This window comes from Dipodomys ordii, unplaced genomic scaffold (assembly GCF_000151885.1).
Source record: "Dipodomys ordii isolate 6190 unplaced genomic scaffold, Dord_2.0 Scaffold41, whole genome shotgun sequence".
NCBI classification, from domain to species: domain Eukaryota; kingdom Metazoa; phylum Chordata; class Mammalia; order Rodentia; family Heteromyidae; genus Dipodomys; species Dipodomys ordii.
In genome coordinates this window covers 59,390-72,970 of record NW_012267257.1, presented here as the reverse complement: position 1 = coordinate 72,970, position 13,581 = coordinate 59,390, and the positions used below count along the sequence as shown (strand labels likewise).

Sequence of the window (13,581 nt, the reverse complement as noted above, 5' to 3'; positions counted from 1 at the left end):
CTGAACTCTGGGCCTGGGCGCTGTCCCTCAGCTCTTCAGCTCAAGGCTAGCGCTCTACCACTTGAGCCACAGCACCACTTCTGGCTTTTTTCTTATGTGGTGCTGGGGAATCGAACCCAGGGCCTCATGCATGCAAGGCAAGCGCTTTACCACTGAGCCACCTTCCCAGCACCAATGAATACATTTCTTATCAAGCATTGTTGCCTCCTCTTTGTTTCCCCTTCCCATCCCTTCCCATACTTCTCCCACCTCCCTCCACCAGATCCCCCTCCCCACCAAAGTTGTAAAGTTTGTTTTTCGACATAACGACTTGTTAAAGTGGAAATGTATAGAATTATAGGAATGAGCCAATGCCGCCCAGCTCATTATGACATTTTCATGCACATTTTTTTTTGTTGGTGGTGTTTTGTTTTTTGGGCCTGTTGTGGGGCCTGAACTCTGTCCCTCAGCTCTTCAGCTCAAGGCTAGTGGCCTACCACTTGAGCCACAGCACCACTTCTGGCTTTTTCTGCTTTTGTGGTGCTGAGGGATGGAACCCAGGCCTCATGCATGCAAGATAAGCACTGAGCCACTTCCCAGCCCTGTTGGTGGTGTTTTTATAGTATTGTTTCATTATGTAGCCCAGGCCGATCTTGGAACTCAGTATTGTTCCTGCTCCAGTCTCCCCTAAATGCTGAAATTACAAAATTTGATAATAAATTAATGAGTTAATGTAATGTAATATAGTGGTGGTAATGTATACAGAATAGTACTGGAAAAGAAATGAATAGTGATAAAAGCAGATTTTTACCTACATCTTAAAGATTATTTTGCATTGTGAATAAAGGTAAAACTGGAAGTGGTGGTAATTTTATTATTTTTAATTTAAATTTTTATTTATGTATTTTTTGGTTGGCTGGTCCTGGCGCTTGAATTTAGGACTTGGGCACTATCCCTGAGCTTCTTTTGCTCAAGACTAGTATTGTACCACTTGAGCCACAGTGCAGCTTCAGCTTTTTTTCTGTATATGTGGTACTGAGGAATTGAACCCAGGGCTTCATGGATGCTAGACAAATAACTCTATGACTGAGCCACATTCCTACCCAGCTGAGGTAGTTTTAATTGACAGTAATTCCTTTTTTTTCCTTTTTTTTATTGTAAAAATACTGTACAGGTGGGTTGCAATTACATGGGCAAGATAATGAGTACATTTCTCATCAAGCATTGTAGCCTCCTTTGTTTCCCCTTCTCATCCTCCCCCCACTTCCTCCACAACTCTCCCCCCCCCCCAAGGTTGTAAAGTTCGTATTCCGATGTAAGACTTGTACGTCTCATTGTTGCAATGGGTCCACCTGTATCCCTATTTAAACAATTTGTTTTTCCCCTTTCCCTATTCCTTTGATTCTGTATTTATCAGTTTCTGAATTTCCTTTTAGTGTAATCGCTCAAATTCCTCTTCACCTGTTGACAAACTTAATCAGCAGCCTCGGCTAACCAAACTGACAAGAATGCGCACTGATAAGAAGAGTGAATTTTTGAAAGCATTGAAAAGAGACAGAGTGGAAGAGGAACATGAAGATGAAAGCCGGGCTGGCTCAGAGAAGGTGATTTAATTTGCATAGATACTTCTTTGACCATAATATTGCCTTGGAATATTTTATATAATGGAATTTTTATCTCCCAAAAGAGAAGGCCTGATAACAATTTGATTATTAATTATTTGTGTACATAACGCTGTATTTTGCATTTCCTATGCAAAAATACATGTTTATTTGCCCATGCTGAAATTGGACTCAGGTCCTTGATTGTGCTTGGTATTGCTACCCTACTGGCACTCTACTAATTGTGCCAGGCCTCTAGCCCAAGTTTTGAATTTTTTACAGCATACATTAGGAATGCAGGAGTGGGTTTCATTATGACATTTTTCTTTTTTTGTTGGTGGGAGGAGGAAGGCAGTTCTTGGGCTTGAACTCAGGGCCCGGTTGTTGTTCCAGAACTTTTTTGCTCAAGCCTAGTGCTCTTATCATTTTGAGTCACAGTAGTACTTATGGTTTTTTGGTGGTTAATTGGAGATAAGAGTCTCAGAGCTGGCTTGGAACTCTAATCCTTGAATTTCAGCCTCCTTAGTAGCTAGAATTACAGGCATGAGCCATTGGCGCCTGGCTCATTATGACATTTTCATGTACATTTATTATTGGTGGTGTTATATAATAGCACTTCATTATGTAGCCCAGGCTGACCTTGGAACTCAGTAATATTTATGCTCTAATATCCCCTAAATGCTGAAATTATAAAACATGTCCTACCTTGCTCTGCTTTAAAAAATAATCACTAAATTTCTTGGGGGGGAAGGGCAAAATTATATATTTTTCTTTTTCTCTGTCTCCATCCTTATTCTTTTGGCTTTACCTTTGTTGAATAGGTGTGACTAGCTAGACTTACAAAGTTTTGAGAATCCATTCCATTTTAGTTTTCTATTCTTGGGAGAATGTCTTTAAATTTAATGATTATAACCAGTATATGTATTCTTAATGGGAATCAAGCCAAGATTTATTAATTTATTGTTATTAACTGTCCTTTAACTTTCTCTTTTTTTGACTCCCTAAAAATCAGGATGAGGACTCATTTAATTTGCATAACAGCAATAGTACTCACCAGGAAAGAGATATAAACAGAAACTTCGATGAAAATGAAATTCCTCAAGAGAATGGCAATGCCTCAGTTATTTCCCAACAAATAATTCGGTCTTCAACCTACCCACAAACTGACGTTCTTTCCAGTTCACTTGAGGCAGAACACAGGTTAGTATGCAAGGTTTCAATTATTGTGCAGTTCTTTTGTGATTATTGATTTTTGTAATGCTGGCTACTGAAGCAGAGGTTTTGCATATCCACTGAGCTATAGCTCAAGTCCCTAACTTATTAAATAATGTTTATTGAGATTTTTAATATGCCATAAATTTTACTTGTTTTAAATGTTAATAATTGTTTTAAGACAATTTTTAGTATACTCATAGAAATTCAACTGCCATTGCAGTAAAATTTTAGAACATGTCCCTCACTCCACACAGCGTATGTCCATTAAAGATTTATTCATGTTTCTCTTTGTCCTAGGTAACCAGTACTATACTTTTTGGTTTTTGTAGATTTGCCTTTTAGAGATATTTTAAATATACAATCTTTCTTTTCTTTTCTTTTCTTTTTTTGGGTCCGGTCATGGGGCCTGAACTCTGGGCCTGGGCACTGTCCCTCAGCTCTTTAGCTCAAGGCTAGTGCTCTACCACTTGAGCCACAGTGCCACTTCCGGCTTTTTTCTTTTTGCTTATGTGGTGCTGAGGAATCGAACCCAGGGCCTTGAGCATGCAAGGCAAGCGCTCTACCACTGAGCCACCTTCCCAGCCCCACAATCTTTTAAAAATGATTCACTGTTCAAAGGATTTTTATTTAGCCTTTCTGTAATCCTATCATCAAGTAGTATCTTCATTCCTGTCTAATCCTATAAAACATTGAAGCAAGGTATGTTCTGAAGAATATAGAAATATACAATCTTTTATATCTTTCTACTTAGTTTTTTTTTGACAAAGCATACTTTCAGACTAATTAGAGTTGTAGGCCATCAGTACTTGATTCCTTTTTATTTTTGGTGGTACTAGAATTGAAGTCAGGGCCTCACACTTATTAGGCCAGTGCTCTGCCACTTGAGCCATACCCTCTAGCCCTTTTATTAGCTTTAGTTACTTATCAGGTGCAGTCTTTCTCCCCACCCCATTCTGTCCCTAGTAGTGGGATTTGAACTTAGCCTTTTTTCCTTGCTCAGCTGGCACTCTACCCACTCCAGTCCTACTTTTTGGTTGTTTTTCTGGAGATGGTGTCTTACTGATTTTGACTGAAACTGGTCTGAAACTGCAGTTTTCTATCTGCACCTGGTTTTAAACTTTTTTTTTTTCCCCTCAAATTAAACTTCAGACCTCCTGCTTTTAGCTGTTTAGCTGGGATTACAGGTGTGCCATTTTGTTGGTTGATTGGAATTGGGTCTTACTAACTTTTTTGCCTGTACTAGGATTACAGATGTATACCATATCCCCCTGGACTTTTGTTATTTTTATTGCTGTATAACACATTATAACACATTGTGTTGTTACAAGATATTTTGTTCATCAGCTAATAGATCTCAGTTATTTCCACTTTTGAATTTTATGGATAATGCTGTGCTGCGAGCCATTTGTGTACAAATTTTTCTGTGAACATTTTTTTATTACTCTTGGGGAAATACATTTTTCCCCTAAGTTAAAAAATGTTACAGCTTTTAGATTTCCAGCTTCATTTTTCTGTTAAAATCAAGTGATATGTCTGTCCCATGGTTTCATATTTTTGGTAGTGTGTGTGTGTGTGTGTGTGTGTGTGTGTGTATGTATGTATGTATATATGTGTGCGTGTGTGCATGCGTCTGCATGCATGTGTGCTCATGCTGGAGCTTGAACTTGGTGCCTCAAAATCTTGCTTGGCTTTTTCACCTCACAGCTGACATAAACCACTTATGCTATGCCTCCATTTCTGTGGAGATGGAATCTTTCCAGGCTGGACTCAGTGGATTTAAATCTCTATCCTCAGGTCTTTCAGTGGCCTGATTATAGGTGTGATCCAGTTGGTAGTACCCGGCTACCATAAACTTAAGTGTGATTTTAGTGTCACAATACATATTACCTACTCTTCAGTTGCATTTTAACAGTGAGTTGTCAGTGATATAGTTTGTTTTTTAAATTTGTTTCACTTTTTATTTATGTGATACTAAGGAATTGAACCCAAAGCCTCATACATGCTAGGCAAGTATTCTTACCATTATGTCACAGCCCCAGAGATACAGTTCTTAAGGATAATTACTTTGCTTGAATGATTTTTACTACTGTGCCCCCTCTTACCCTTATTATTTTGTTAACAATAATTCAGTCCAGGGACTTGGTATATTCTAATCATACTCTCCTACTGAGTCACGCCTTTAATCCAATCTTTTGTTATATTTCCTTTGTAATACTTAAGTGTTTTCATCTATATTGCTGGTAGCCAGTTTTAGAAGTAGTAAAGATGTAGCCAGTTTTAGAAATATTAAAGATGTAGATCTAGCAAAAGGAGTTTAGATTTACTAGTTCTAGGATCCATATGCTCTATACATGCTCCATATTAGATGGCATTCAATGATAAAAATGCATGAAAATAGCACTTGAAAGAGGCCATCTAAAAAGTTTAAAAAGTACGTTTGGAAAAGAAAAGATGATAATGGGAATGAAATAAATCATAGTAATGTTGACTTGTCCTATTTTGGTTCAGAGGTTGCAGAGTTTGGTATAATATTAGCTTGAGAGGCTGATACCCAAAAATTCCTGTTGCCTTCTTTTACTGTGAAATAGGCAAGTTGTTTTTCCTATGTGACTTTGATTAGTCATTGGAAGATATAGAGAGCAAGTTAAACTTTACTCACTCTTCCTGAGTTGTGTTCTATGAAAATTTATCAGATGTCTGATGGGCTCAAGCTGCAATCTGCTTTTTTGAAATAGGGTCCTATTTGTTGCTTGAACTACTTATATAACTCAGGTTGGCCATGGACTTGTGATCTTTCTGCCTTATCAGACTTAGCCTAAAGGAATGCAGTTAAAAAACAGACTCAAACCCACCAGTACAAGATGGAGAGGCCTAATAAGAACTAGAAACTATGAAGTAACTGAGTCAAATGCAATAAAGCTGTTGGTACAGTATTTAAATTGGTCGAGTTATTGAAAAATGGTGAAATTCTCTGTCAGTCTTAAGCTCTGTTTACCTAAAAGTATTTTCATTAAAAAATGGAGGGGGATTTACTTACTTTGATCCTTATTTAGCTATTAGAGGACATAATACCTAGGACATAAGACCTCTTTCAAATTTATGTGTTGAAGATAATTGACATGCCCTTTAAAGATGATGGGAGCAGAAGAATAAATTATACAATACAAGATAGGGTTGGGCATTGGTGACTCACATCTGTAATTCTAGCTACACAGGAGGCTGAGATCTGAGAATTGGAGTTTGAAGCCAGCCTGGGCAGCCTGTGAGACTTTTTTTTTTTTTTGCTTATGTGGTGCTGAGGAATTGAACCCAGGGCCTCAGGCATACAAGGCAAGCACTCTACCACTGAGCCACCTTCCCAGCCCTCTGTGAGACTTTTATCTCCAGTTTATCACCCAAAAATTGGAAGTGGGGCTTTGGCTTAAAGTAGTAGCGTTTTATTAGCCTTGAACAAAATGAAAAGGCTCAGACATAATGAATGCCCAGGCCTTGAGTTCAGGCCCCACAACCAACTAAAAAGTTAAAAGCTATCCAAGTCTTTTCAAAGTAGTAAACATAATAAGGTGCCAAGAATATGTTGGATTATGGTGGTATGGAAAAAAAGAAGGGAAATCATGTCACTTTTAGTACAAGAATTGGACAGATTTGTTGGGCTGTGTGGCCCACATACATCACATATTTAGTTCCTTGGGAGGTGAGATAGTGGTTTGAGGCTAAACTGGGCCTGGGTTATTATTTCAAACAATAAGAAGTTGAATGTAGTGACACACACCTATCATACATATGCAAAAAGCCTGAAATGGAGGGTGGCAGTTCAAGCCTGCACAGGATATTGGGGAAAACAAAATGGCCCAAGTTATACCTGTTTAGCCATATATGAGGCCCAGTTCAATCTTTAGTACCATTAGTCCATCCACCTTCTCACTAAATTTCAGTTAGGCCTTTCCTATTGCAAGATTCTAGCTTAGAGAACCTTTGACACCAACAGGTAAGCTATTTATTATTAGCAAAGATAGATTAGTTACCAAAAATATTTAACTTAATAAAAAATATATTGTTTTAATGTAATGGTTCATGTGCTGTGTATTTTCTAGTACATAAACTAAGTGGAGGAGTTATCCTATCCTCTAAATTAAACATTTCTTCTCAGATTGTTAAAAGAGATGGGCTGGCAGGAAGACAGTGAAAATGATGAAACTTGTGCTCCTTTAACTGAGGATGAAATGAGAGAATTCCAAGTTATTAGTGAGCAGGTAAGAAAACCTAAGTCATTTGTTCGTTTATTTACTTATTTTTGTGGTGGTACTGGGCCATGAATTACTGGCCCTCATCTTGGTTGGCTTTTTTCACTCAAGGCTGATGCTATAGCACTAAAGAAATGTTCTCCTCCTCAAATGTTTGCTTGAGAATGGCTGTCTATTTCTTTGTTCTTTTTGGTGGTACTAGGCATTAACTTCTGGGCCTCTTACTTGCTAGCAAGCTGGTACTGTACCACTGGAGCCATGCTTCTAGTCCTAAAATGGCCCTTTCTTAATTAGAATAATACGGTTAAAGGTAAGAATTACAGTAGAAAGACAAGTTTATAGTTTTAGGCATTTGTTAGATACTCAAATTTTGGTCAGACCTGCCTTTGTTTTAAACAAATTTGCAATGATAATTTTGTCTGCAGTAGTTATGTTGATATAAACAATATATTTGATTTTTATTCAGGATGCTTTTGGTGGTTGTTTTGGCCTGGATGATAGCTCTTAATTGCCTTCTAAATAACTTGACCTTTGACATTTTCTTTTGGTATGAGTGCATTCTTTCCTAAAACATCTTGTTTTAGGCCTCTACTTCATTCTCTCTCTGTCTCTGTCTTTGTCTCTGTCTCTCTCTATTTCTCCCTCTCTTCCTCCCCCTTCTCCCTCTCCCCCTCCCTCTCCCCTTCTCTCCTTCCTTCTCTCTCTCCCCCTCTCCTTCTCTCCCCTCTCCCTTCTTCCTCCTCTCCCTCCCTCTCCCCCTCTTCTCTCTCTCCCTCTCCCCCTCCCTCTCTTCTTCCTTCTCTCCCTCTCCCCTCTTTCCCTCCCTCTCCTCTCCTTCCCTCTCTCCCTCTCCCCCTCCCTCTCTCCTTCCCTCTCTCCCTCTCCCCCTCTCTTCTCCCCCTCTTCTCCTTCTCCCCCCTCTTCCTCTCCCCCTCCCTCTCTCCTTCCTTCTCTCCCCCTCTCTCTCTCCCTCCCTCTCTCTCTCCCTCTCCCTCTCCCCCTCTCTTCCCTCTCCCCCTCTCCCTCCCTCTCTCCCCCCCCCCCCCTCTCTCTCTCCCCTCTCTCTCTTTTCCTCTCCCTCTCCCTCTCTTCCCTCTCTCTCCCCTCTCTCTCTCCCCCTTCCCTCCCTCTCTCTCTCCCTCCCTCTCTCTCTCCCTCTCTCTCTCTCCCTCTCTCCCTCCCCTCTCTCCCTCTCCCTCCCTCCCTCTCTCCCTCCCCCCCCTCTCTCTCTCCCCCTTTCCTTCTCCCACTTCAGCTATAGTATCACTTCCAGGTTTTTCTGAGTAGTTAATTAGAGATGAGAGTCTTACAGACTTTACTGTCTGAGCTGATTTTGAACTATGATACTCAGCTCTCAGCCTCCTGAGTAGCTAGTATTACAAGTGCCTGGCTCATAATTACATTTTTTTTTTTTTTTTTAGATTTTGTTAGGAGATGCTTTGCGTTAGGAAAGGAGGATCATGAGTTGAAGGCTACTTGGGCTGCAAGTTGATGTTCAGCTTGGGTTACATAATAAGACTGTGTCATCTACCTCCCTCACAAAATAAAAAGTTGAATTTTCCCAAATCCATTATAGGAAGTTTCAAACTCAGGACCTCATGGTTGTTAGGCTTTTTTAAAATAGAGATAAGGGTCTCACAAACTTTCCTGCTTGGGCACCCTTTGGCACCCTTTTGAAATCTTCAGATTTCAACCTTCTGAGTAGTTAGGATTACAAGGGTGAGCGCTACTGATGTGTGGCAACAATGCTTTCTGAATTTTTCATACACTGCTAGAAAAAGAACTGCTTTTTGTGTTTGGCTACGTGTCCTGAAACTTTGCTGTATTTCTTAGTTTTACAGGGAATTTTAGAGAATGATCACTGGGGTTTTTCTGTCCCATGACATCTACAGACAATTTTCCTTTTTGTTACTGTTTCCAGTTAAGTTTATTTATAGCTTGTTTTTTAAAAATCAAAAATGGTGCTGGGACTGGGAATGTGGCTTAGTGGTTGAGTGCTTGCCTAGCATGCATGAAGCCCTGGGTTCAGTTCTCAGCACCACATAAACAGAAAAAGCTGGAATGGCACTGTGGCTCAAAGTGGTAGGGCAATAGCCTTGAGCAAAAATGCTCAGGGACAGCACCCGGGTCTTCAGTTCAAGCCCCAGGATTCCCCCCCCCCCCCCCAGAATAGTGCTGGAGTTTGCACTTTGCTTTTTGCTTACAAAGCAAGCACTCTTATTACTTAAAGATATGGACCCTTAATAGGTTTTTGAATTCTGATTATGAAGTTGGCTATAGATAGTAGTAACTTTGCGTTTTCTTTGGTTGTATGTTACATAATATACACTTCAAATATTTATAGTTTTTGACCCATGGATGCATTTTTTCATGAGAAATTCAAAAGGCTTGAATTAGTAATTATGTGTTGTCATTGATTTTTATTTTGTTTTTGTAACTTATAACAGTTTTAATTTGGGTTAACCATCTGTTTTCTTTCTGAATTTTTAGCTTAGCTTGGTTCTTGTTTGTTGGTATTCTAGCTCTGTTTTCTCAGTTTCAGAAATAGAGGACTAATTTTTTTTTCTGTTAATATCTGTAGTTAAGCTCAGAACTCAAATGATTTTCTTTGTATATCTCACTTTATTTTACATATGAATTAAGCAGATGATGGGGTGTGTTCATATGAGTCATAATAATAACAGCTATAATGGTTGCTGAATATATGTTATGTCACATCTCAGCATATGTTTATTACAGTGTTCATGTAAGGAACTGAAAATTTCAAAATATTTAATACACTGGTAATTGTGACAAGGTTCACCTTTACCCTGTCTGGTTAGAAAAATCTGTATTTTTTTCCTGTACTGTATAATACATTAATTCTTACAGTGTTTTGTTAGGTTGTATGTATATTTGTTGGAGAGGAAATATTTTGTCTATCTAAATAGCTTATTTTCCAGGTTATGACTTGGTATGAAGAATATTGTTGGAAAATAGTACAGTTTTTTAAGTTTGTTGTATTTATTAGTATACTTCACTATTGTACTCTTCTTAATGGATAACTCTTGTGATAATGTTTATTTGAAATTTTAGTTACAGAAAAATGGTCTGAGAAAAAATGGTATTTTGAAAAATGGCCTGATCTGTGACTTCAAGTTTGGACCTTGGAAAAACAGCACTTTCAAACCCACAATTGAGAATGATGACACAGAGACAAGTAGCAGTGACACATCAGATGATGACGATGTGTGAAGGACTTCCTAACAGCTTTAGAAATTTTAGCGTGGTACATCTCTCATGCAGTTTGGGGTGAATTGTAAAAATGAAGAACTATAATTTATGTAGTGAAATACCCCATTAGAAGATGATTTTTTTTGGGGGACTTCATTATGAAGAAAACCAAGAATGTTGTGTTGGGCTATGTTGAACATTATTTCTTTGTAAATGAATGTTGTAGAAATGAGGACTTTGGTTGATCCAACATTGACTTTCTTCATCACTGCAGCATTTCTCTGACTAGCAATGTGACTATGTAACAAATGAGATTTTTCTCATTTAATAATAAAAAATTGTGTAATGTTTTGCAAAGCTTCTGTCTTAAAATGTCCAGGTCTTAAGGAAAACGGCAGCTTACAGGTTTGTTTGCAGAGCCGTTATTTTTTCGTACTGTGGAAATTTTCAAGTCCACATTGTGCGTCGTGCGCCTTTTCACTCCACTTCTCTCTGAAACAAGACTAAAACAAAAGAAAAAAGAAAAAAAAAAAGGAAAAATATAGCATGTTGGCTAAAATGGGAGCAAAGTACACTTTAAGACATTAATTTCCTGAACTTAGCTGTTTTATTAGTCACCTTTTAAAATATAAATTGCTCTTTAGCCATTTATAGTTCAATAAATGTTACAGGAGAGACTCGCCAAACTTCCAGATTTTAAGAGGTGAGTTTCAAGAGTTTTATTTGGTTATGTTGTTAGGTTAGGATTTTCAGAGTTGATGGAAAAGAATATTGTGGGAAAACTTATTTTGATAAATTATTACACATACAGAAGAACTGATCACACTTAAACTGGATCTGTCCACAACATGGAAAATAAAACTGGATTTTCAGAATGTTGTTGTTCTCTGTAGTGTTCAAGGTACTGGTGTCCAAAAACATTCACTTCAAAGTTTATTATATTTTATTTCTTTGAGGTTAGAAAAAGTTTTTTTTCACTATCAAGTATGCAATTTATTTGCACATTAATTTTGGAAATATTTTCATTTTATTGATTTAGAAATCTTTTAGCTCTGTATTTGTATTTTGACTATTTTTAACATTACATATAGATAGATTCTAATTGTAAACATTATCTTAGAGCAAAAACCTTTGAAGTTTTATATTTGTCTAATGTTAAATGTTGTTTGATTTTTAAAATTGTGTTTTCTCAGAAGTTTACAATTTTTCCCCCCTAATTTTACATCAGTACTCTGCCCTAGCTCCCAGTTATCACCAGAAGCTGTATACCTCCACTGAGGCTGGTGATGGTGGGAAAATTAAAATAGACATAACATACATATACTTGAGGATGAGTTAGTGGTAGCAGAAGGTATTATGTGCATCTTATATTTTAAATTTTATTTTATTATAAATTGCACTGGGTCTGGTCGTGGGGCCTGAACTCTGGGCCTGGGCGCTGTCCCTTAGCTCTTCAGCTCAAGGCTAGTGCTCTACCACTTGAGCCACAGCCCCACTTCCAGCTTTTTTCTTCTTCTTTTTTTTGGGGGGGGGTCCGGTCGTAGGTCCTTGAACTCTGGGCCTGGGCACTGTCCCTCAGCTCTTCAGTTCAAGGCCTAGCAATTGAGCCACAGCGCCACTTCCAGCTTTTTTCTTTTTGCTTATGTGGTGCTGAGGAATTGAACCCTAGGCCTCAGGCATGCAAGGAAAGTGCTCTTCCACTGAGCCACCTTCCCAGCCCCCTCAGCTTTTCTCTTTTTGCTTATGTGGTGCTGAGGAATTGAACCCAGGGCCTCAGGCATGCAAGGGAAGCACTCTACCACTGAGCCACCTTCCCAGCCCACACCTTAACTTTTTAAATAGGCTTTTTTTTTTAAACTAAATTGAATTAGCATGTAGCATTAGTTACAAGAACCTAAGAAATACTTTGACAGAACTGTATCACATATTGAATATCTTTGCTCAGATTTCACTTTGATAAGGAAATAAAAACTGCCTTTTATAGCTGTTTGCTAATAATAAACCAGAAGAGACTTTAGAAAAGTGGTTTATGTTGAAAAGCTACCTTGTGTTTTTGTATTTTCTAATACCAGAAACATTTTTTTATTTTCTGGCATTTTATATTTTATCAGTTCCTTCTACTTTAATTTCCATTTACTAGGAGTTGAGTGTTTATTGTGCTCTCATACAGTGTGATAATGAACTCTTTTTAAACATATGTTATGGTGGTATAGTTATAGCCTATTAAGTGATGGCATTAACAAGTTTGCTTACTAAAGGGATAGAGCCAAGCACATGTACTTAAAAATAAAGGTTATATGTTAGCATAGTTTTAAGTTGCTGTTAAATAATAGGCAACTGATGTAAAATTTGGAGTATATTGTTGGAAAAGGATCACAAGTACAGAAACTAGTTAAATTGTAGATAGATTGTGGGGAATTGTTCATAGTGGTCAGAACAAAGTAAAAGCTGTATGCTTCAAACTCATCTCTGACAAATTTTCAACAATCACATAAGGAATAGATGGACATAATTAACACAAAGCATAAAATTTGAGGAATTGTTCCATAAAATCACCTGAACCATGGTAATGAACTTTGTTACTTCTCAGAATATCTTGGTACTTGCTTCTCTGAAAATCTCTTCTTTTCTACTACTCCATTTTATTTGTATCATGAACAAATTCTTGTGGTAATGATTTGCTTAGAACTGCAAGTGCTGGTGGCTTATGTCTGTAGTCCTTCCTAAGGTGAAATCATTGAGATTGAGTTCCCAGGCCTACCACTACCAGGGAGGGAAAATTTCTCACGATCTCTTCTCAACAAAGAGCTGATTTCAGTGAGACCACCTGCTACTCTAGTTACCAGGAAACCTAACAGTTGGATCACACCCAGAACATACCTGGGCTGGAAGTGAGACCCTGTCTCAAAATAATGGCCAAGGTTAGGTGCTGATGGCTCATGTTTGTAATCTGAGATCTGAGGATTGTGGTTCAAAGCCAGCCCAGGCAGGAAAGTCTGTGAGACTTAGGTTCAGTTAACTAAAAAGCTTGGAAGAGCAGTGTAGAGTAGAGCAGTGGCCCACTAGCCTTGAGCAAAAATGCTCAGGGACAGTCTCAGGCCCTGAATTCAAGCCCAAGGAAGGACTGGCACAAAACAACAAAAGAGCAAAGGTAAGGACTGAAGGCATAGCTCAGTGGTGGGAATGCTTGCTTGGCAAGCACAGGGCCCTGAGTTTTAAACTGAGTATTGCCAGTTTTTTAAATATAATATTTCAGAAATTGTGTCTTACTTGATTTTTAAAGATAAGAATTGAATATTTTCTGTATTTTTGTTACAATGGAAGTATTT

The 13,581-nt window shown here is 38.2% G+C and overlaps 1 protein-coding gene across 1 annotated transcript in view; it reads left to right on the top strand.

Moving 5' to 3' along the window:
* The window catches only part of Gpbp1 (GC-rich promoter binding protein 1), a 63,318-nt gene extending 52,191 nt beyond the window's left edge, over positions 1–11,127 (top strand). The window contains exons 9-13 of the mRNA XM_013018501.1: positions 727–731; positions 1,416–1,583; positions 2,593–2,780; positions 6,946–7,048; positions 10,115–11,127. Coding sequence (XP_012873955.1) covers positions 727–731; positions 1,416–1,583; positions 2,593–2,780; positions 6,946–7,048; positions 10,115–10,273 — 623 coding nt within the window. The 3' untranslated portion in view covers positions 10,274–11,127. The remainder of the gene's footprint in view (positions 1–726; positions 732–1,415; positions 1,584–2,592; positions 2,781–6,945; positions 7,049–10,114) is intronic.
* Positions 11,128–13,581: the final 2,454 nt, after the last annotated feature.